The sequence below is a fragment of the Ursus arctos genome, unplaced genomic scaffold, assembly GCF_023065955.2.
Source record: "Ursus arctos isolate Adak ecotype North America unplaced genomic scaffold, UrsArc2.0 scaffold_8, whole genome shotgun sequence".
Lineage (NCBI taxonomy): Eukaryota > Metazoa > Chordata > Mammalia > Carnivora > Ursidae > Ursus > Ursus arctos.
In genome coordinates this window covers 36,158,532-36,179,554 of record NW_026623100.1, presented here as the reverse complement: position 1 = coordinate 36,179,554, position 21,023 = coordinate 36,158,532, and the positions used below count along the sequence as shown (strand labels likewise).

Sequence of the window (21,023 nt, the reverse complement as noted above, 5' to 3'; positions counted from 1 at the left end):
TCTCTCTGGGTAACCCCACCTATCCTCATAATGAGGTGGATGCTTGCTTCCTCTCCAGCCTTCAGACCTCCCTCCTCCATGCTCCAGGTAGATCCTGTTCTATCGGAGCCCATCTCCTGGCAATAGCTATGGCTTTAGTGAAGGGCAAATGTCCTGAGTCATTCTCCAGAAGGGATGGGCTTATACCCTGTGAATGGACGAGCCCAACTCCCTCTCCTGTGGATCCAATTGCCTACGAGCTATAGGATGGAGCAGACACCAACGACAGCAGACCAGAGAGAAAAACGGTCTGCCTGGGCCAGGATGACTGTGGAGCTATACGCTGTATAGGCCCAGAGACCACCAGGTCTCTGGATCATGTCTCTGGATCGTGCCGGGGCCTAGTATTCAATGGGAGTTCCTGTCAAGGGGACAGGTATTGGGAGTGTTTATTATGAAAGTCTACTTGCAGCAAGATTCCCCTTACTAGAAGCCTGAATCTTCCTTGCTGACGCCCCTGACTTCGGTAGCATCAGTGCACCCACAGCACCCAAACACCTCCCCTGAGGCATTTCCTCTACTACCCTCTCTTGCCTGGGCCACTGCAGGGGCCTCCTAGCTGGTCACCTCTGGTCCGTGATCCACGCTGGGGCCAGGCGATCCTAAAACAAATATGATCAGGCCTCAAAGGCCTGCCTTGTTCTTGGGATAGAGCCCAGACCCCTTACCTCCACGCGCAGGGAAAGGCCACTCCACCCCTCGCTCTGAGTCCCAGCTTCAGTGCCTTCTCAGTTTGGGGAGCATGCTGAGCTCTCTTCCAACTTGGGGCTCTGCTGTCGCCTCTGTGCACAAATGCCTTTCCCTCTCTCTTTCCAGGGCCACCCCCTTTCATCCTTAGGCCTCAGCTTACAGATGGCTTCCTGACATTCTGGTCTGGACTGGGTCCCTCTAGCAAACAACCAGACGGCTGCACTTTTCCCTCTTGGCACCCACTGCAATCGAAAGGAGTCACTAGCTGTAATCACCTGTTTGAGGTCTAGGTAGATGGTGGAGTCAATGAGGGGAGAGACCAAGGCTGTTTCAGTCAGCCAGGTATTCCCTGTGCACAGTAAGGGCTGGCCTAGGGTTGGCGCAGCAGACCATGGACTTGGCTCCCCGGTGGCCTTTCCATCCCATGATGAGGCTAAGCCAATGGTTCTCCAGGAGGGCACTACTGCCCCCTGGGGGAATTTTGGATATGATGATTTGGGATATATATTTTTTTTTACCGTCGCAATGATTCCAGGCTGTGCTCCTTTCCCCCAGCTCCCCACCACCTGCCACCACCTCCTGTTCTAATCCGCCAGAGGCACAACAGGAAATCTGTAGGGAGCATATCTAATATTTCCAGAGGAATATTCCAAGGGACTTGTACAAACATTTGGCTTGTGTCCAAGGAACAGGGGCCCACACGTCTGTTTCGTAAACCAAAAAATCAGCCTCTGGTGGCCTGAGCCCGGGACACTTCCTGAGGCCTCTTTCCCCTCCCCAACCTCCAGCTTCCCAGCCTGGCTGCCCTTCACTTCTCCCTGCTGAGCTGGCTGACTGTTCCCTTGGAAATATCCTAGTGCAGCTGAGGCGTAAAGGGGGCTTCCTCCCAAGGAGACTTGTATCAGGAACGCAGTTCTCATGGACAGTGTGCTGGGACTTCAACTTGTCCCCCTCCTTCTATGTTCTCCCCTTCTTCCACAGAAATTTTGCATACTTCTACCTGGACACATGGCCAGCCAAACAGAAAGACTACATTTCCCAGCCTCCCTCACAGCTGGGCACGCCCATGAGGCTAAGTGATGAGCAGAAGGGATCTACAGAAGGGTCTGGTTGTGCCCTTAAAGGGAAGGGGCATGCCTGCCCATGTTGCGGTACAGGCTGTGATGGAGAGCCATCACCAACCCTGTTGTCACAGGGACCCCTGGGGATAGCAGAGCAACAAAACAGAGGCATCCGGGGTCCAGGACAGCCTTGCTGGTCAGAACTGCACCAGCCAGGACTCCCCACACTTCAACTGCTAGGTGAGTGAGAGGGACGCTCGTGTTCACAGCCGGTTAGCGAGAGCTCACTTGCAGCCAGGTCTGTGTCCCACCTGCCACCTGACGCTGCAGGTAAGGGCAGCTCCTCCGCAGCCCAGACCACTCCGGGACCTCTCCAAAGGTTCATGGGGGTCGTCAGGGGGTGAGGGGAACTGTTTGGAAGCTGAGTTTGCATAGCAAGCCCAGTCTTTGACATCGTGTTAATTGCAACAAAATTTCAGGGCTGATAGAGGTAAGGGGGAGCGCTCCCCATTGCCCCATCACCCCACCGGTGTAGGCAGGGATAGGACCTCACTGAGAATCCCAAGGAAGAGGAGACTGTCTGTCTGTTGTCCCAAGAGCCCAGGACTAGAGTCTCCAAGACTGAATGAAACACTGTCCTTCAGATGCTGTCACTGGTGTCCCCTGCAGACGCGTCCGGCCTATAGACTTACTGTCTTTGAGCAACACAATGTTTTGTAACAAAATCGTACCTTAACTCAACGTTAGGGGATTTCTCATACAAATGCAGATGTATAGCTTCTCTTGAAAAATCTGAGTAGCTGGCACATGGGCCCAAATTCTCTGCCTGTCACTGATTATCTGGCCCCTCTGGACCGGGACATGCACTCTCAGCTCACCCCACTTGCCTCCACTCACCCGAAATGCGACATGCGTGTGCTTTCCCCTCTGGCCTCCTCTTCCCACACCACCTGTCGTGCTCCCATTGGCATGTGAGTGTTTGATCCCTGCCCCCTTCTGTCACCTATCAGGAGTCCTATATCCCTGCCCCAGTGGAAGAAGAGGTACTTCTTACACCGCCTCTTCTCACGGCTGGAGTTGGGCCATCTGGCCTCCTCTGGCTCAAGTCTCTGTTTTTACCAAGCCCTGACATGGGGTGACCAGGGAGCAAACAAAACCTTGCCCCTCTGCTCAGTGACCTCAACCTTGAGAGGAACACTCTCCCTGTGGGTTTGCAGGATTCCTTTGGGGGCACAAGGGCCAAAGGCCCAAAACTTCCAAGAGTATGGCTGGTCCACGACATCCTTGTGCCCTCTCCTCACATTCATTGAAGAGTCTATGTTCCATGGGTATCCCAATCCAAAGCTGGGATCGAAGGGGCATCTGCATGTCCCCCAAGGGTGTAGAACACACAGGCAGCAGTGACTCTGGCTACGGCCATGATGATGGGACTGCCTGGGAAGAACCATCCTGTAGTGGGAGCAATCAGATGGTCCTGGGCTTCCATCCCAGTCCACCCTTTGCTAGCTGTGTGCCCTGAAGCATGTGACTTGACCTTTCAGCTCAGAAGGGGCTGCTCCAGGAAGGGCAGCCAGAGGAGACAAGACCAGGGGCCCTCGCAGCAGAGGGGACGGCCACTCACCACTGAGCTCATTGTGCCCGGTCTGGTAGGACCGTGGCTGGACAAGCAGCTGATGACTGGAATGACCAGGTAAAAAAGATAGTGATAGTCTTCTTGGGTGTATGAAATGATTTCTTATACCAACTATAATAACAATTAGAATAAATACATGTATAATCATATATAATTATAATAGTTAATATGTATTGAGTGCCAAGCAGTATTTAAAGAGACTGGGCTCCAGGGTGTGAGCAGACCTGGGTTCAAACCCTGCCCCTCCGCTTTTGGCTGCTTATCTCTTGAAAATCGAAGCTAAGACTCAAAGGTGATTGTGAATTGGTTAAAAATGGGGCTCTGGGGCCAGATCGCATGGGCTTGATTCCCAACTCCACGACTTACCAGTGTATAACTTAATCTCTTTGTGCCATAGTTTCCTCATCTGTAAAACGGGGGTGATAATAGTTGCTATTATATATGCTTGCGAGGCGCGTTAAATGTCTACCTACAAGTACCTGGTACAAATCATAGCTGGAACGTGATATAGCTCATGGTAAATGAGTTCTATGCAGAACAGTGCCCAGCATCTAATAAGCTCAGTATCCGTTAAATATGTCTCTTTCAAAGGGTTGTTGTGGGGTTTTAAAGAAACAGCATCTGAAAATGGCACATTGTTTGTGCCTAATGAATGCCCATTCTCTCTCCTTGTGATGAATACACATTTTTAAAATCAGAATCCTCCATGTTTTGGTCATTCGTCTTATAGGCGCTCCCTGCAGCCTTGTACTCCCCCACCACTTGGACTCAGCCCCATGCAGGGTACCCCAAGCACTGCCCCCGCCCCTGTGCTGGCTCAGGCCCAGCCGCCCTGGCAGCCCATGGTATGCTCTCCAAAGCGCTTTCTTATTCATGAGCCATGGGTGCTGAGAACAACAGAGGGCAGTGAGGAGGGGGGTAGGGTGAGGACGGGAGGTACTTTGACCCCTGTGTGACCTTGGCCAGGCTCCTGCACTTTTCTGGGCGTATTTGCTCATCTCTGAAGGGGAACAATATCTCTGCCCTTTGGCCTCACAAAGCTGCTGTGAGCCTGAAATGAATTTATGCATGCACAGAGGAAGTGTTGTTATGGGATATTATACTCAGGTAGCCAAAGGAGGGGCTTTATGGGCCCCAAACCTAAAAGGGTCTGGGAAGGCCAGATCCAGGGTCACTGGTGAGGGAATACTTCCCAGAAGGCTGTTTTGCTCTGAGTAGTGTGTCCCCAAGACCAGAGCCTTCTGTGTAATCATTCACCAATCTGGCCCTGGCTGAGAGAAGGAGGGTGAGCAGGCCTGAATGCTGTGGGGAGGCCAAATTTGGACATGGGTTAAGCGCTTGGCCAGTGCAGGAGGTGGAATGTGTCCAGGGCTGGGGAAGGGAGGGACTGCATTCCCTGTGACTGCCTGGCAGTGACTGCCACGACTGGGAGTGGGGGGCTCCAGCCAGCCCCCTCTGGGGGCACTCACTGTCAGCATAGACAACCTACTCCTTTTCTTCCCAGGGAAGGAAGAGCCCACCCAGAGGAGCCAGGCAGCAGGCAAAGGGCAAGAGTGCAGACTGACATAAGGCAGATGCGGGGAGGGGCTCAGTCAGGGGCACGGATGGAGGATGAAGGATGGGGGATGGGGAAGACTGCCCCACAGACAGCAGCGGAGCTTTACTCCTGTGGGCATAGCTCTTCAGGGGTCAGAAAGTGCTTCTCCATATATTATTCATTCTTTCCTTTCTCCTGCTAGGGTTCAGAGCCTGGCCTGGGTAGGGGGACTTCATAGCACGGGCAAGTATGTGGGTATTAGGGTGGGGGGGGTTGGGAGATGGGGGTTGTGATCAGGGAAGGAAAATATGATTCAGACTGAATGGGCACTAGAGGAGACAAGACCCCTGAGAACACAGGCAGGGCTACACAGTCCGTCCCCCCCCCCCCCCCAGGTTCTTTTATGCACTGGTCTAGAGGGTACCATTCACAAAGCCTGCTCAGCCCTTGGGCCAGGGTGCCTGGAGGAGGAAGGGGTGCTGGAGCAAGAGGCAGCTATTCAATGCACAGGGTTTTCCCCCTCCCTCCAAGGTGACATTGCCCTTCTTCCCCTCAGCCACGGGGATATTCACAGTGGAGTGGTGCTCCCCAGAGTTGAGCAATGAGGAGCCCAAGACCCTCCATGAGGCAGCTGGCCTGGCCTACCCAGTGCTGAGGATGCAGAGGAAGTGTGGAGGCCCCCCATTCATGTCTTTGTCTTCCCCCTGGAAACACCTGGATAAAGTTCATTTCCGGAGGCAACTGTGGGAAACTGGTCAAGAACAGGTCAAAGCAGAATGTTAGCAAAAAAGCACAGCTGGAGTGTCACCTCCCACTCCCCCTCTGTCCCTCCTCTTGGCTCAGGTTGCTTCCCAGGCCACAGGCCCATTCAGAGAGCCCACATTTCACATCCAGGAGCGTGTGAGCTCATGCCCCGGTTAGGACACATCTGTGTGTGCTGCTGTGGACACATGCCCTGGTTCTCTGAACCTCTACCCCTTGCAACATCAGAGATGTCACATGTGCTCCTGGGCGGACATGCGTGTGGGAGCACATGTGCACACAGGCTTCTGCGAACAGGAAGACCCAGGAGCTCGAAAAGAGAGGTCTGCTGAATGGCCAGGGACCTGTCATTGCTATGATTTCGGGGGGGCTGGGATGAAGCCAGGTCTTTGAAGAGAAGGAAAGTGACAAGTCATGGAGACTAAGAACACCCCTCCCCACCCCAGGCTGGTGGAGGGTGGACTCTCATACTCTGGTCCTTCTCCCCCAGTATGGCCCCAAACCCAGAGACCCAGCTGGGTAGGCCACGGCTCTGACTTGGCCCACAGGGGTTCCAGGTAAATAGACGGGGCCTGGCCCTCCCCTCCTGGAGGAAAAGTCCATTCAGGACCACAGGAAGATTTCACTGGGGGAGGTCCCAGTCTGATAGGGGAGCGGACTCCTTTGTTCAAGGATGATGAAGATAGCACTCCCCAGATACCACTCCCCCAACAAGTTCCAGTCTGGTGGAGTGGGGGGGAGAGGGGAGAAAGTTCGTAGAGGTTGGTGCTGGTGTCAGCTGTGCCAGCTGCTACATTTCTCCCACCCTGTGCCCAAAGCAAGAGTAGGATCCCTGGACAGGTGGGCGGTGCCTCTGCCCCCAGTGGCCACCTGCCTACCAACCCAGCCTGTGATACAGAGCTGGGGCCTAGGAGAGGCGCCAGGCCCAGGCCCAGGAAGAGAGCTGGGCTATAAATAGGCCTGAGACCCAGCCCTCCCCTCCGTGGAGCGGAGGGGATCCCTGCAGTACAATGCTTGCCACCCACAGCGCAGAAAGACTTCTTTTAAGAGATCCAGCAGAGTGAGAGGAGAGATGCTCGCCCTGTCCTCCAGGCCCACCTTAGCTCCAACCTGGCCTCAGCTTCCAGGCCCCAGAGAAGTACAGTTCAGCCACCTCTCTAGTTGCCTCAGTTTCCCTGTGGGTCCTATTCCCGAGGATGTGGGTCTCTATGACCCCCAAAGCCAGTCTGGCCGGGGAGTGGTCTCTTCTCTCCCATCCCGGAGTTCTCTGGGTGGAGGTCCAGGAATCCCCTCTGCGACCCCCACCCTCCCCGCCCTGCCGGGATGCCGGCCCCTCCTACCTGCAAACACAGCAGAGCAGTAGGCATCGCTGATGTCGGTGTCCGGGGTGTGGACATTCTCGGCATAGAGGATGAAGACCCTCAGCATGACTGGCACGAGTTAAGGGCCCCGTGCGCCCAGGGCGCGGAGAGGGCTGGGGAAGGTCGGGGAGGATCGAGGCGCAGCTGGTGGGTCTCCTCGCTGGAGAAGGCTGGAGGAGGGAGGCCGGTTGGGATCGCTGGCTCCCGGCTCAGATCTGCTGCTTTTGAAGAGAAACAGGCCAGCCCCAGGCTGCTCCAGTGGGCTACACTCGGTCCCCGCACCAGCCGCGCTGACTCCGTTTGTCAGCGGGTGCTCCGAGAACAGGGGCTTCTGCTCATCTTCCACCCCCGCCGCCCGACCCGGGCTCGGCTGAGCTGTAATTCAATGCTCCGGCCGCAGACTCTCCCAATGACAAGGCATTTTGCACCTGGCCGGGCAACAGCGGACGGGGCGGCGGCCGCGATGGCGGGGGGCTGGCCCAGGGCTCCCGACGCCCAGCGCAGTCCAGATCTCGCTCCCGACAGGAGAAAGGCTCAGGCCCTCCCCCGACCTTCCACCCGCCCCCAGCCGCGCGCCTCGCCAAGACGCTCGCCTCCTCTGGCCGCCAGGATTCGATCACTCTCTTTTGGAGTCTGCCGGCCTCTCTGAGGACCAGGTGGGGGGCAGACGCACGGACCGCGCTTTCCCAAGAAGCCGGGAGCTGAGGAATCGCGTTGACCGGCCTCGTCTGACTGCCTTAAAAACCTTGTCCCCCATTTTTTTGACTGTAAAAGCAACACCTGTTACTTTTAACACAAAAGCCTAAAGGAGAGAAATCTCAGCCTGAAAAAAAAATAGTATTAACATTTTGATATTGACCAATCCAGGCTTTTTCCTCTGAATGTGTGTGTATGTGGGTGTGTGTGTGTAAATTACAGTATTTATTATATTTCTGAGATCGGTGTATATGCAGTTCCGTGTCCTACGTTTTCATGTAATGTTTCATTATAAATATTTCATGGACAAACTTTTCCATACCTATGTCATTTTGTATCATATGAATGTGCTAGACTTACCAAGGTTTTTCCCATTGTTACACATCACTATGATAATAGCGAGACATACTTTTTTTTAATGTAAAAACTGGGATATAAGTCCATCTTGGGCCCCTTCTGCTAGTTCCTTAGGTTGGATTCTCAGCCTTGGAATGATAAAGTTGCAGGACAGGCCTTTTTTAGGTCCTGGTACCTATTGCTAAACTGCTCTCTGGGCGCTGTGCAGATCCACACTCCCAGAAGTTGGGTGACTCACCTTCTAAAGAGGGCAACTTGGATGGGTGTACAGCCGTCAGCCAAATGTCTCCCCCAGCAACCCTGGGCGTAGCACACACACCCAGGGCCAGAACAGGGAGCCGCTTTGCCCCATAGCCTGCACCAGGTGGGAACAACACTCCCTGAAAGGTCTGTAATTTTAAGATCAGGATAGCAAACATTTCCTGTGGTCACCTGTGGTCCTCCTGCAGCCACGTGTGCCTCCTCTTTTCTTTGCCTCCAGCATACTATGTGGTTGGGGAGGAAAGGAAAAAGGGTGGTTGAAATTCAGTCATTGTAACAGGCATGTATCAAGTCCTACAACATGCCAAGTACTGTCCTGCGTGATGGGGACACAATGAGGAGCAGCAGTGGCTTGCTTCCTGTTATGGGCTGAATTGTGTCCCCTCTCCCCAAATTCCTATGTTGAAAATCTATATGTTGGGACGCCTGGGTGGCTCAGTCATTAAGCATCTGCCTTTGGCTCAGGGCGTGATCCCGGTGTTCTGGGATCGAGCCCCGCGTCAGGCTCCTCCGCTGGGAGCCTGCTTCTTCCTCTCCCACTCCCCCTGCTTGTGTTCCCTCTCTCGCTGGCTGTCTCGCTCTGTCAAATAAATCAATAAAATCTTAAAAAAAAAAAAAAAAAAAAGAAAATCTATATGTTAATGCAAATGCCCTAACCCCCCAGTTAGGAATGTGACTGTATTTGGAGTTAGGGCCTTTACAGAGGTGATTAAGTTAAAACAAGATGGTGGGCTCTAATCCAATCTGCAAGAGGAAATCTGGACACACAGACACCAGGGATGTATGCACACAGAGGAAAGACCATACGAGCATCCAATGAGAAGGTGGTCCTCTGAAAGCCAAGGAGAAAGGCTTCAGAAGAAACCAAATTTGCCAATCAATAACCTGATCTTGGATTTCTAGCTTCCAGAACTGTGAGAAAATAAATTTCTATTAAGACACCCAGTCTGTGGTGTATTGTTATGGCAGTTAGAGAAAACTAATATAGTCTCGATTGCAAGGAGTTTCTTTCCACTGTAGAGGAGGAAACTGACACTTATGAAATAATCAAGCCAATCATTTACCATTACAGATCTGTCAGTGCAAAAAAGAACAGAAAATGGGGCCCTCATGTAATTCTAGGGACAATGAGAGCTATCTGGGATGAGAGATGAAGGCCAATTAGGAGTTCATTGGACAAGACTGAGGTCGGGGCAGAGGAAAGCGTTGTTCTAGAGAGCAGTAAGGGAATGTCCTGGGGCAGAGGTAGGGGTGGGAGAAAGACCACTGCGACTGGAGAGCAGGCTGGGGATGGGGGGATGGGAGCGATGGAGGAGGTGAGGCTGAGAGAACCACACAGGGCCTGAGGAAGTCCAGAGGAATGAAAGGATCTGATTTACTTTTCAAAAGCTCCCTCTGATTGCTTTTTTGGAGAATGAAGTGCGAGGGGCCAGACTGAAGGCAACGAGAACCGTTAGAAGCTCTAGCAGAGGGTCACGGTGAGAGATGATGGTGACTTGGCCCAAGGTGAGGAGGGTGGGGTTGGAGAGAAGTAACACAAAGCTGGAAGGAAGTGGGAGGAAGCAGAGCAAGAGGAGTAGATCAGGTTTCTTGCTGCTAACCTTAGCCATTTTATGTTGCTGGAGGAAAAAGACCGTTGGCTTGGATGAAGTAATTGACTTGTTCATTCATTCCTTTAATCAACATTTATTTATAGCACGTCTTGCATGTGGCAGGAGTTTGCCAGATTCAGGTTTTAGAGAAGGGTACCAAGTAGGGAATACAATTTAATCTCATTGGGAAGAAGGGCAAGAGGCCCTGTTTATATAGGGAAAGGCCCAATTAGGATCTATTTTTAAAGAAGTACAGTTTGGCTCTATTCAGATGTATAAAGTAACATGAAGCAGCTCAAAGAGCTAAAATTGGATCTCAGAAGCACCTAGCTGCTTGCAACCATGGTGTGACTAGAGTGATTGGACCAGAACCAGTTTTCTTTATGAGTTAAACACCCCCCCCCCACTTGCAACTTCTCTACGTTATTTATTCATGCAGCAGGTTCTCTTCAAATATTTTAAGTAAATTCTACTCTCAACGTGGGGCTCAGACTCACGACCCTGAGATCAAGACTTATATGTTCTACTGACAGAGCCAGCCAGGCGCCCCTCTCTTCACACTTGTTATGCACAGGCCAGTCTCTACAGAAATAAATTCTTAGTAAGTACGCACCTCAACTTTATTCTTCAATGTGTAGGACATGTTTGGGGTGTCTTCTGTATTTCAAAGAACCACGTTCTTTGAGACCATCCCCTGGCAAAGGGAAAGACACCTGATTCAATGCTGAACCAGTCAGATGAGCTCTTCCCAAGAATCTGTCATTGAGACTGAGAGATGTTAGCCTCTATGTGTGGCTGGAACCGAGCTGAATAAAAGTGGAGGCTCAGAAGAAGCCACATGCATGGAAAAGGAGAAAAAAATTCTGCAGTTGGGGAAAAAAAAGGCACACCTTGATCAGGGACTTCTGGCCCCTAGAACTATGAAAGAATAAATTTGCTGTTGTAACCACCACAGTTGTGACAATCGGTAAGAGCAGCCGCAGGAAACCAATACACTGAACCTCTGACAAGGCAATCCAATCGTTGTTGAGAAGGACAGGCATTCAGAGCACTTTTATTGCTTATCGTCTTGCGGCAAAAAAAGGAAGGTCAACTCCTCAACTTCCCTGAGAAACCAAGGAGCAAGTTTGATATTATTTCCCAGTCGAAAATGGAACGAAAAAAAAGCAACAGATTTTTAACAAAAGAGGTAATTTGGAAAATGTACATGATTTTTATGTTCTCTGCCACTCAGATCTTTGCAAAGCTCCCTGAGAACCACAGACTGTGGTCACACTCTGGTCATTTTATCTGAGAAGAAAAACTCATGGTAGTTTCAGAGCGTTTCAATCTCCCAGGAAAAGGACCTTCCTGAGAATCTCCCGTAAGAAACACTTAGTAAACACTCCACATGTAGGAACTACTATTATCCATTCAGGCGTGGGTGCTGGTCTAGCCTGAAAAGGAGCATACTCAGAATGGATGGTAGGGTTCCTCTGTTGTGAAATTCCCCCTGAACGCTCTGCCCTCGGGCAGGGAGTGGAGAGCAGCTTGTGTGCTGAAGTGTATAGACCTCAGCTCTGGGACCGTGCTAGTAGGTCCATCTGTGTGCACAGCCCTCCTTTGGAATTTACTGCAGAGGGTGAGGAGTCTCTAGCCTGGATGAAAGCAAGCCTACACACATACACACACACACACACACACACACACACACACACACACACACTGGGAGAGAGGGAGGGAGGGAAGGAGTGAGGGAGGGAGAGAGAGACAGAGAGAGCTTCTGAGGAAACAGAGTGTGGGATGGAACAGGAATTACACTTTTTCTAAAGTGAGGTTATCTCATCTTGTGGAAGAGGCCAGACGTCCCAAGAGGCACCAGTCTTAGCAGATGTGAAGAAACGTGTTCCAGGCCCAGCAGGGGCAGGAGTCGGGTCCTAGTGACGGCTGCTTCCCTGCTAAGGTGCAGAATGAGGGCGCCGGCAGGAGGCCGACGAGGGGCAGCAAGTGTGAAGGGTCTGCGCCATGTGTCTCAGGGCGGAGATGAGCCAGGGAGCTTTCTGAAGCTCCATGCCAAAGAGTTCCTATTAATTCACGGAGAGATACCACTGCAAGGCCTGGAGAACATTTCCAGGAGTTAAGAGGGCAAGAGACTGGTGGCATTTTCAGTGTTTCTTCCTTGGCTGAAGGTCGGGACTTTAGGGAAAGAAAGGACACCAAGAGAAGTGAATATTTGACTTGTCAGTGTTTCAAGTGTGGTCAGTCTGAGGGTCTCCTGTATCAGAATCTTCTTGTAAAAAATGGAGACACCCGGGTCCCTCTGTACTCCTACATCTAGTGAGTCAAAACCTCTGCAAATTGCCAAGGATTCTGGCTTTTAAAAGCTCTCCACTTATTCTTTTGCAGACCAAAGACCGGGAACCACTGACCTGAGCAGTATCAAAGAAAAGGCCTTGGCTCTTTGGATCATAACCTAAAATGCCAGATGAAAGCACTCTTGAATCCGGATTTTCACAAGCACCGAGAAGACTACGTTTGGAGATTGGCTTTAAGTGGGAAAAGAGAGCACTGGGAAGAAGAGAGAGGTGAGGGAGATCATATTCAGCTAAAAACTGTAAAACCAGTAGGACGAGAAAAGAACAACGGCAGCAGTGTCAAAGGATGACTCTGGAGTCGGACTACCTGGATTCACATACTAGCTCTCCTTACCGACTGACGGTCTCAGGCAACTTGCCTTACTTTCCTGATCTGTAACATGGGAACTATAAGAATATCTGCCTCATGGGATAAGTGCTTGTGACCGTTAATTTTATGTGTTAGCTTGACTGGGGCTGAGGGATGCTCGGATAGCTGGTAAAACATTATTTCTGGGTGTGTCTGTGGAAGCTGTTTCTGTAAGAGATTAGCATTTGAATCAGTAGACTGAGAAAAGATCATCCCCACCAATGTGAAGGGATATCATCCAATCCATTAAGGGCCTGAATAGACTGAAGAGAAGAAAGGCAAAGGAAGGGCAAATCTGCTCTCTACCTGAGCTGGGACATCCATCTTGTCCTGTCCCCAGACATGGGCCCTCCTGGTTCTCCCGCCTTCGGACTTGCTCTGGGACTTACACCATTGGCTACCCTAGTTCTCAGGCCTCTGGGTTGGGACCTTTACTACACCACCAGCTTTTCTGGGCCTCAAGCTTATAGACAACAGATCATGGGACTCCTCAGCCACCATAATCACAGGAGCCAATCCCTCATAATAAATCTCTTTATATATTAATACATAAAACCTCTCTCTCTCTCTCTCTCTGAGATATTGGCTCTGTTTCTCTGCAGAATTCTAATACAGTGCTTTGCATATACTAAATGTGCCTAGTGCATAGTGACCATTCGATAAATGTTAGTTCTTATTATTATTGGAATGTGTAACTAGTATTTCATTGGATTAAAACTTGAGAAATGTGGGGCGCCTGCCTGGCTTAGTTGATAGAGCACTTGACTCTTGATGTCAGGGTTGTAAGTCCAAGTTCCATATTGGGTGTAGAGATTACTTAAAAATAAAATCTTAAAGAAAAAACTTTACAAATGAAGCCACAATATTTATGGCCTCTGACATCTGTAAAAAGCTAAGCTCTCTGTCCATTTGGGCTGTTATAACAAAATACCATAGACTGGATGGCTTATAAACAACAGAAACTTATTTCTCACAAACCTGGAGGCTGGAAGTAGAGCTCAGGGTGCCAGCATGGCCAGGGGAGGGCTCTCTTTCAGGCTGCAGACTTCCCATTGTATCTTCACATGGAGGAAGAGGGCTAGGAATCTCCCTGGGGCCTCTTTTTTAGGCACTAATCCTGTTCATGAGGGTTTCTCATTCATGATTTAAGTACTTCCCAAAGGCCCCTCCTACTAATCCCTAACCTTTAGGTGTTAGGATTGCAACATAGGAATTTTGGGGGACACAAACACTCGGACCATAGCAGAAGCATTTGAGGTTTTTAACAGTATACTTACATAAACCCACTCTTAGTTCAAAGCAGCATAAATACCAGAAGGCGAGAGAGAGTCCTGCAGATCAAGAACATGCCCCTCTACCTGGAAATCCTCACCAACATTCAGGCAAGAAAGGCCCTAGGTGAGGATTAGAGAGGGGAGAACATGATTAATGGAGATGATGATTCTAGTGGAAGGACAAGCTGAGGTGGTAAGAGAGACACCCACTCTCCGAACATTTGAGGAAGTTACACTAACTCAAAGATATGCATCTGGTAATGTCTTGACTTATCTTAGGGACAATTCCATCTCTCAGAAGATGAACTAAGAAATAAGGGAGCTGCTACATGGAACCTAATCCTGATCAACAAGAAAGAACTGGTTGGAGAAGCAGGTGCACAAGGTATGCTTGGAGATGGATGCTAGCCAGGGCGATGCCCAGTTTTCAAGGCCCAAACCCTGTCATTTCTGCAGGGCTCTGCCTTTCCACAACACACTCTATTAACCAGGCTGTCCCAAACCCAGGGCACCCACTTAATTTCTTGACCCTGGCAAATCCTTACCCTTACCAAGAGTTTTCTTTTTATAGAGTCAGCTGAGGAAGGTCTCTTGAAGTTCTTCAAATTTTTGGCTTGAGAAGAACAGAACTGAGCCAAAGGTCCCGCTAGGAACAACAGGACAAAGCATGCTACAGTGTTTCCTACCCAGTCACAGTACTTTGTAGCTGCTCTTCTCTCTTGCCCAATCATTGTCCAGTGTCTGGTCTGGAAATCAGATCCTATTGACACCCCTAACATTTGAGAACACTTTACCCTCCAACGTGGTCCCCTTCAAGCCTAGGCTCTGAGGTCGATCTTTACTCATATTCAAGCCTCTTAGTGGTTTTAGAATTGGGTGCTTGTCAGAGCATCCTCAGTTTATTACATCCAACATACAATGAGGGGGAAAAGATTTGAAAAAAAAAAAAAGAGTAATATAACATGGTTGCTATAGTCTCCACCTTCGTATCTGATAACAAGGCCTATGTTGATAATCACAGTTGAATGTTTCCACTACTCATTCCATTTTCTTCTTAACCTCTGCCAGCATGAAGGCTGGCCAGATTTGAGTCCTTTCTGGTCTTGTCATTAGGAGATTGGCAGTTTTCCTTTGACCAGGACTATTGGGCCAAAGAGTCGTAAGAATCACTGCCATGAATCTGCTAGGTTCCAAACATAGTCATTCTTGTTCCTTCTGTGCAGCAACTTAATTTCCCCAATCAAGACCGATCATCCTATCGGGAACAACAAACTCTTTCCCTTCCTGTGGTTCAGTGGCATGAGTTAACTGTAACAGTAAGGTGAAAGGGCAGGCTCAGCTTCCAATTCATTAGAATCACGCCCTTATGTCTGGTGTACGCATTCTTCTCTTGGATACTTGGACTTCCAAAAAGATTGAGGCCAAAGTCATACAGAAATAACAATCCTGGATTTTATTGGGAGGTAGAAATCCTTCAAGTGGGTTGGTAGGTGTAATAGTGAGGGGGAGCACTCTCACCTCTACTCCTTGGTTCCCAAACCCATACATTCCAACCACAGGTGAGATGGTTCCACATACTGGCTTCTGTTAGGGGATATATAGCAACTGGGGGACAACACTCACACTTCCCAAGATGTGGTCTCCAATTTGTGCCATAACTAGTCTTCAGGTCATTCTAACTATCAAGCCAGCTGCTTCTGGGTGATGGAACACATAGGAAAACTTGTGAAGTCTGTAGGCATGAGCCCATGGCCCACAAGTTCATTTACCAAAAAGCGAAATCTCCCTGTCAAAGTGATGATGATGAAGTCCGTCCATAAGCCCACAAATGGCGGTACTATTAGAAGCCCTGAGTTCAGGGAAAGCATATCCATACCTGAAATGTGTACATTCCCACTGAGGACAAAGCACTGTACCTTCCATGATGGGAAGGGTTGAATATAGTCCATCAGCCACCAAGTGGTTAGCAGGTTCCCAAGGGGAATGTGTCATATCTGGGGCTCCTCACCCTCACATGCCCTGTGACTCCAAATGACGAATGCCTTCAAAGCTGTTTTAGAGGCTTTCTGGTTCCCTGTGCCAGTTTTAATTTTCTGTTTGTAACTCTCTTTTCCCCTAAATTCGCTCACTGGGCCATAAGAACCAAATGACTCTAGAGTCATTTGGCCACTTAAGTGCCACAGATACTTGGTCATCCAATGCCTGCCCTGTACCTGCACTCTGTTCTTTGATGCCACTGGTGATAATTTGAATAACTGTGATGACACTGCCCACCATAGACCACTGTGTCCTATTCACCTCTGGCAAAAAAGTTACCTACATACTCCTTGAATATATGATCGATGCAACTTCAGAATCTAATTTTTAAAACTACTGATTTTGAAATAGTTATAGATCCACAGGAAGTTGCAAAGAACTATACAAGGAGGTCCTGTTCACCCTTCCCTTAATTCCCCTGTGTTAATATTTTAAACAACTATAGAACTATATCAAAATCAACAAATGGGGGCGCCTGGGTGGCACAGCGGTTAAGCATCTGCCTTCAGCTCAGGGCGTGATCCCAGCATTCTGGGATCGAGCCCCACATCAGGCTCCTCTGCTATGAGCCTGCTTCTTCCTCTCCCGCTCCCCCTGCTTGTGTTCCCTCTCTCGCTGGCTGTCTCTATCTCTGTCAAATAAATAAATAAAATCTTAAAAAAAAAAAAATCAACAAATGGCACTGGTACAACCCATAAAGCTTTTCAAGTTTCACCAGTGATTTGTGCCTTCATTTATGTATGTATACACACTAGCCTTGCATAACCACCACCGTGATCAAGACACTTGACTGTGCTATCACAAGCCTCCTTCCTGTTAACCTCTTTATAGCTACATCCATCCTCTCTCCCATTCTCAATCCCTGTAACTGATCGGTTCTCCATCTTTACAATCGTTATTTCATGAATGTTACATAAATGGAATCATGTGGCATGCACATCTTTTCATAGGCTTTTTTTTCACCTAGCATAATTTCTTCAAGTTTCATCTAAGTTATTACAAGTTTGTTTTTTATTGCTGAATAGTATTTCATAGTATGTATGTACCACAGTTTGTTTAACCATTCACCCATTGAAGGGTACCTGAGTAGTTTCCAGTTTGGCACTATTATAAATAAGGCTGCTATGAATATTCATGTACAGTTCTTGTGTAAAAATCAGTCTTCATTTCTCTGGGATAAATGCCCAAGAGTGCAAGTGTCAGGTCATATGGTAAATCCATTTTTACTTTCAAAAGGATCTGTCAACCAGTTTCCCAAAGTGGCTGTGCCAATTTTATGTTCCCATCAGCAACATATGAGTAACTGTTTCTCTGCGCCCTTGTCAGCATTTGGTATTATCACTATTTTTCATTTTAGCCATTCTGATAGTTGTGTAATGATATCTCATTGTGAGTTTAATTTACATTTCTCCAACAGCTAATGATGTTAAACATCTTTTCATGTGTTTGTGATCTGTATGTCCTCTTTGGTGAAATGTCTATGTCTTCTGCTGATTGTCTAATTGGTTTTTTTAAAAAGTTTTTGAGACTTCTTTATATATTTAGGTATACAGCCTTTGTTGGATAGGTGATTTGTAAATATATTCTGCTAGTCTATAATTTGTCCTTCCATCCTTTTAACTAGGTCCTTTGCAGAACAAGTTTTCACTTTGATGAAAGGCAATTTATCCATTTTTTTCCTTTTGTGGATTGTGCTTTTTGGTGTCAAGTCCAAGAACTTTTGCCAAGTGCTAGATTTTTTAAGATTGTTCCTTATGCTCTTTTCTATAAGTTTTATAATTTTACATTTTACGTAAGTTTTACATTTAAATCCATGATCCCTTTTGAGTTTTTAATACGTGTAAAGTTTAGCTTGAGGTTCATTTTTTCTGCTGATGGTGCTCCCGCACCATTTATTGAAAAGGTCACTCCTCTTCTATTGAATTGCCTTTGCCTCTTTGTAAATAATTAGTTGGGTATATTTGTGTGGATCTATTTCCAGGTTTGTTCCATTCATCCGTCTCTCCTCCTGCTAATATCACACTTTCTTGGTTACTATACCTATATGGTAAGCCCTAACATTGGAAACAGATTCCTCTGACTTTATTCTTCTTTTTCAAAGTTGCTTTGGCTATTCTAGGGCTTTTCCTTTCCCATATAAACTTTAGAATAAGCTTGTCTATGTCTACAAAAATACTGCTGAAATTTTGACAGGATTGCATAAAACCTATAGAACTTAGTGGAGAATTAACATCTTTATGATGTTGAATTTTTCAATCTATGAACATAATAAATCTCTCCACTTATTTAGGTCTCCCTTAATTTCTTTCAACATTTTATAATTTTCATTACCTAAATCTTATACATGTATTGGTACATTTATAAACCTAGTATTCTTTGGAGCAATTGTAAATGGTATTGCATTTTTAAAATTTTTGGTTTTTGCCAAGTTTGTCAGTATATAGAAAATACAATTAACTTTTATGTTGCTCTCGTATCTTATTGAACTCATTTGTTCTAGGAGTTTTGTTATAGATTCCATGGCGATTTCTATGTGGACAATCATGACATCTCCAAATAACAGTTCTATTTCTACTTCCCAATCTGTGTGCCTTCTTTTCTTCTTGGGTGCTAGAACATGCTGTACTATGTTGAACAGCAGCAGTGAGAATGGACATCTTTTCATTGTTCCCAATCTCAGAGGGAAAGGATTTGGTCTTTCAACATGAAGTATGATGCTATAGATTTTTTTTTGGTAAATCATCTTTATGAGATTGAGGAAATTCCCCCTCTATTTTTAGTGTACTGAAAGTTCTTACCATGATTAGGTGTTGGATCAATTGATATACAGGTTTTTCCTTCTTTAGCCCATTGATATGGTGGATTACACCAATTATTGGATTTTCCAGTATTGAACCAGCCTTGCATATCTGGAATAAATCATTCATAAAATGAGTTGGGAAGTATTCTCTTTTATTTTCTGGAAGAGATCGTGTTTTGTTACAAATTCATTTTGGGATTATTCAGGTTCTCTGCTTCGTCTTGGCTTAGTTTTAATGGTTTGATTTTCAAGAAATTTGTCTATTTTTCAAAGTTGTCAAATTTGAGCACTGCTGGTAGTAGTCCTTTAATAGCTGCAGGATCTGGTGTGGTATTGTTTCATTCCTGATATGAGTAGTTTGTGTCTTCTTTTTGTTAATCTTACTAGAGGTTTATCAATGTTTTTGAGGGACTAATTATGTATCATTTTCCCCTCATTTTCCTCTTTTCAATTTCATTGATTTCTGCTCTTTATCATTTCCTTCTGATTGCTTTGGGATTATGCCCTTTGTTTCTTGATCTATGAACTTATTTCAGTATTTTTTTAATAATGTTAAGCACTTAGTGCTATAAATTTTCCTCAGTACTTTATTAGCTGTATCTCATATATTTTAATGTTTTCATTTTCATTCATTTCTATATATATTTTGAGACCTCTTTTACTCATGGATTATTTCTAAGTGTGCTGTTTACTTTCCAAGTCTTTAGTGATTTTCCTATTGTCACTGTTGATTTCCAGCTCAATTCCATTATGATCAGAAAATATTCTGTATGGGGCGCCTGGGTGGCGCAGTCGTTGAGCGTCTGCCTTCGGCTCAGGGCGTGATCCCAGTGGTCTGGGATCGAGCCCCACATCAGGCTCCTCCACTAGGAGCCTGCTTCTTCCTCTCCCACTCCCCCTGCTTGTGCTCCCTCTTTCGCTGGCTGTCTCTGTCAAATAAATAAATAATCTTTAAAAAAATATTCTGTTATGACTGTAATTCTTTTAAATGTGTCAACATTTGCTTTATAGCCCAGATTATGGTCTATATTCATGTATGTTCCATGTGTACTTGAATGTATATTCTGCTATTGCTCAATGTTCTATAAATGTCAGTCTGATCCTAGATTTGATTATGTTGTTCTTCCATATCCTTGCTGATTTTCTCTAGTAGCTCTATCAATGAATTGGTGAGAGTGGGGAGCTGAAGTCCCCAACTATAACTGGATTTGTCTATTTCTCCTTTTAGCTCTATCAGTTTTTGCTTCGTGTATTTTGAAGCTTTGTGGTTGGATGCACACACATTTAAGATTGCTTTCTTCTTGGTGGATTGACCCTTTTATCGTCATGTATTGTCCCTTATTGTCTCTAGTAATACACTTTGCTTTGAAGTCCAATTTATTGGATACTAATATAGTCAGTCCTTTTTTTTTTTTAATTAGTGTTAGCCCCAGTTTCAAAGGTCAGTTTCCTAGAGCCATACTACCAATTATTCTAACAGCCTGGGTCCCAATAAGAAATAGATAGCACATTGATAGGTAAATTGAGGAATACTTAATTTTAATAAAGGGACTAACTAGTTATAAAGGTGTGAGCAGGCTATAGGAAAACCACAACCAGTAGTTCAGCACACAAGGACGAGAAACAGTAATTAGTTATTGGAACCCAGGAGGAGAGTCCTATACAGAATGCAAACTGATCTTTGGTTGAGGATCAAAGCCAGAATGAGGTGATTCTGCAAGGAACCAGGAGAAATACCTTGACCTCACTTCCTCCGTTCCATCTCCTGCTCTGGGTCAATTGTTCAAATCCAGTGAGAAGTGAGGAGGATGGGGTCCACACGGATTAGCCTCCTGGGACAGAGAGCAGGATGGAAAAGAGTGGAGAGTGAATCTGGTGGGGCAAACAAAATATCTGACAGTTTCTAACCGGAAGGACCCTGAATTACCTCTCGGTTTTTAAGACCTGAATTTTAGGGAGAGAACTGTAATAACTAAAATTATCTAAAACTGGAACTGGCCACAGAAGAAACCCCCAAGACCTGGAACTACTCCTTCAGTGGACAGCCAGTGGGGGGAATGTCATGGAGAATCTTCAAGCATTTAAGGACTGGCCTTGGTAACCTCTGAAGTTCTCCCCAGCACCAAGTTTCTACTGCTGAGAAACCTGCAACAAAACAGACTAAGAAGTATGGAAACTCTAGTCAGTGTGGAGGTCCTAAGGAATCAGGTGGAAGGCAGA

At 47.1% G+C, this 21,023-nt stretch overlaps 2 protein-coding genes across 14 annotated transcripts in view; both read right to left on the bottom strand.

Moving 5' to 3' along the window:
* Positions 1–14,059, bottom strand: part of DYSF (dysferlin) — a 209,874-nt gene extending 195,815 nt beyond the window's left edge. For 10 of the 11 annotated variants that reach the window (XM_044392349.3, XM_026483173.4, XM_026483192.4 and 7 more), the window contains exon 1: positions 7,063–8,195. In XM_044392349.3, the coding sequence (XP_044248284.2) occupies positions 7,063–7,150 (88 nt within the window). In that variant the 5' untranslated portion in view covers positions 7,151–8,195. Of the gene's footprint in view, positions 1–7,062; positions 8,622–13,969 lie in introns of those variants that run through there. The other variant, XM_044392323.3, reaches the window with a different exon arrangement.
* ZNF638 (zinc finger protein 638) overlaps positions 11,018–21,023 on the bottom strand; it is a 142,442-nt gene continuing 132,436 nt past the window's right edge. Inside the window, exons 28-29 of one of the 3 annotated variants that reach the window (XM_057309175.1) lie at positions 20,541–20,635; positions 11,018–18,912 (exon numbers count right to left, since the gene is read on the bottom strand). In XM_057309175.1, coding sequence (XP_057165158.1) covers positions 20,579–20,635 — 57 coding nt within the window. In that variant the 3' untranslated portion in view covers positions 11,018–18,912; positions 20,541–20,578. Of the gene's footprint in view, positions 20,636–21,023 lie in introns of all 3 variants that reach the window. The other 2 variants (XM_057309176.1, XM_026483249.4) reach the window with 2 other exon arrangements.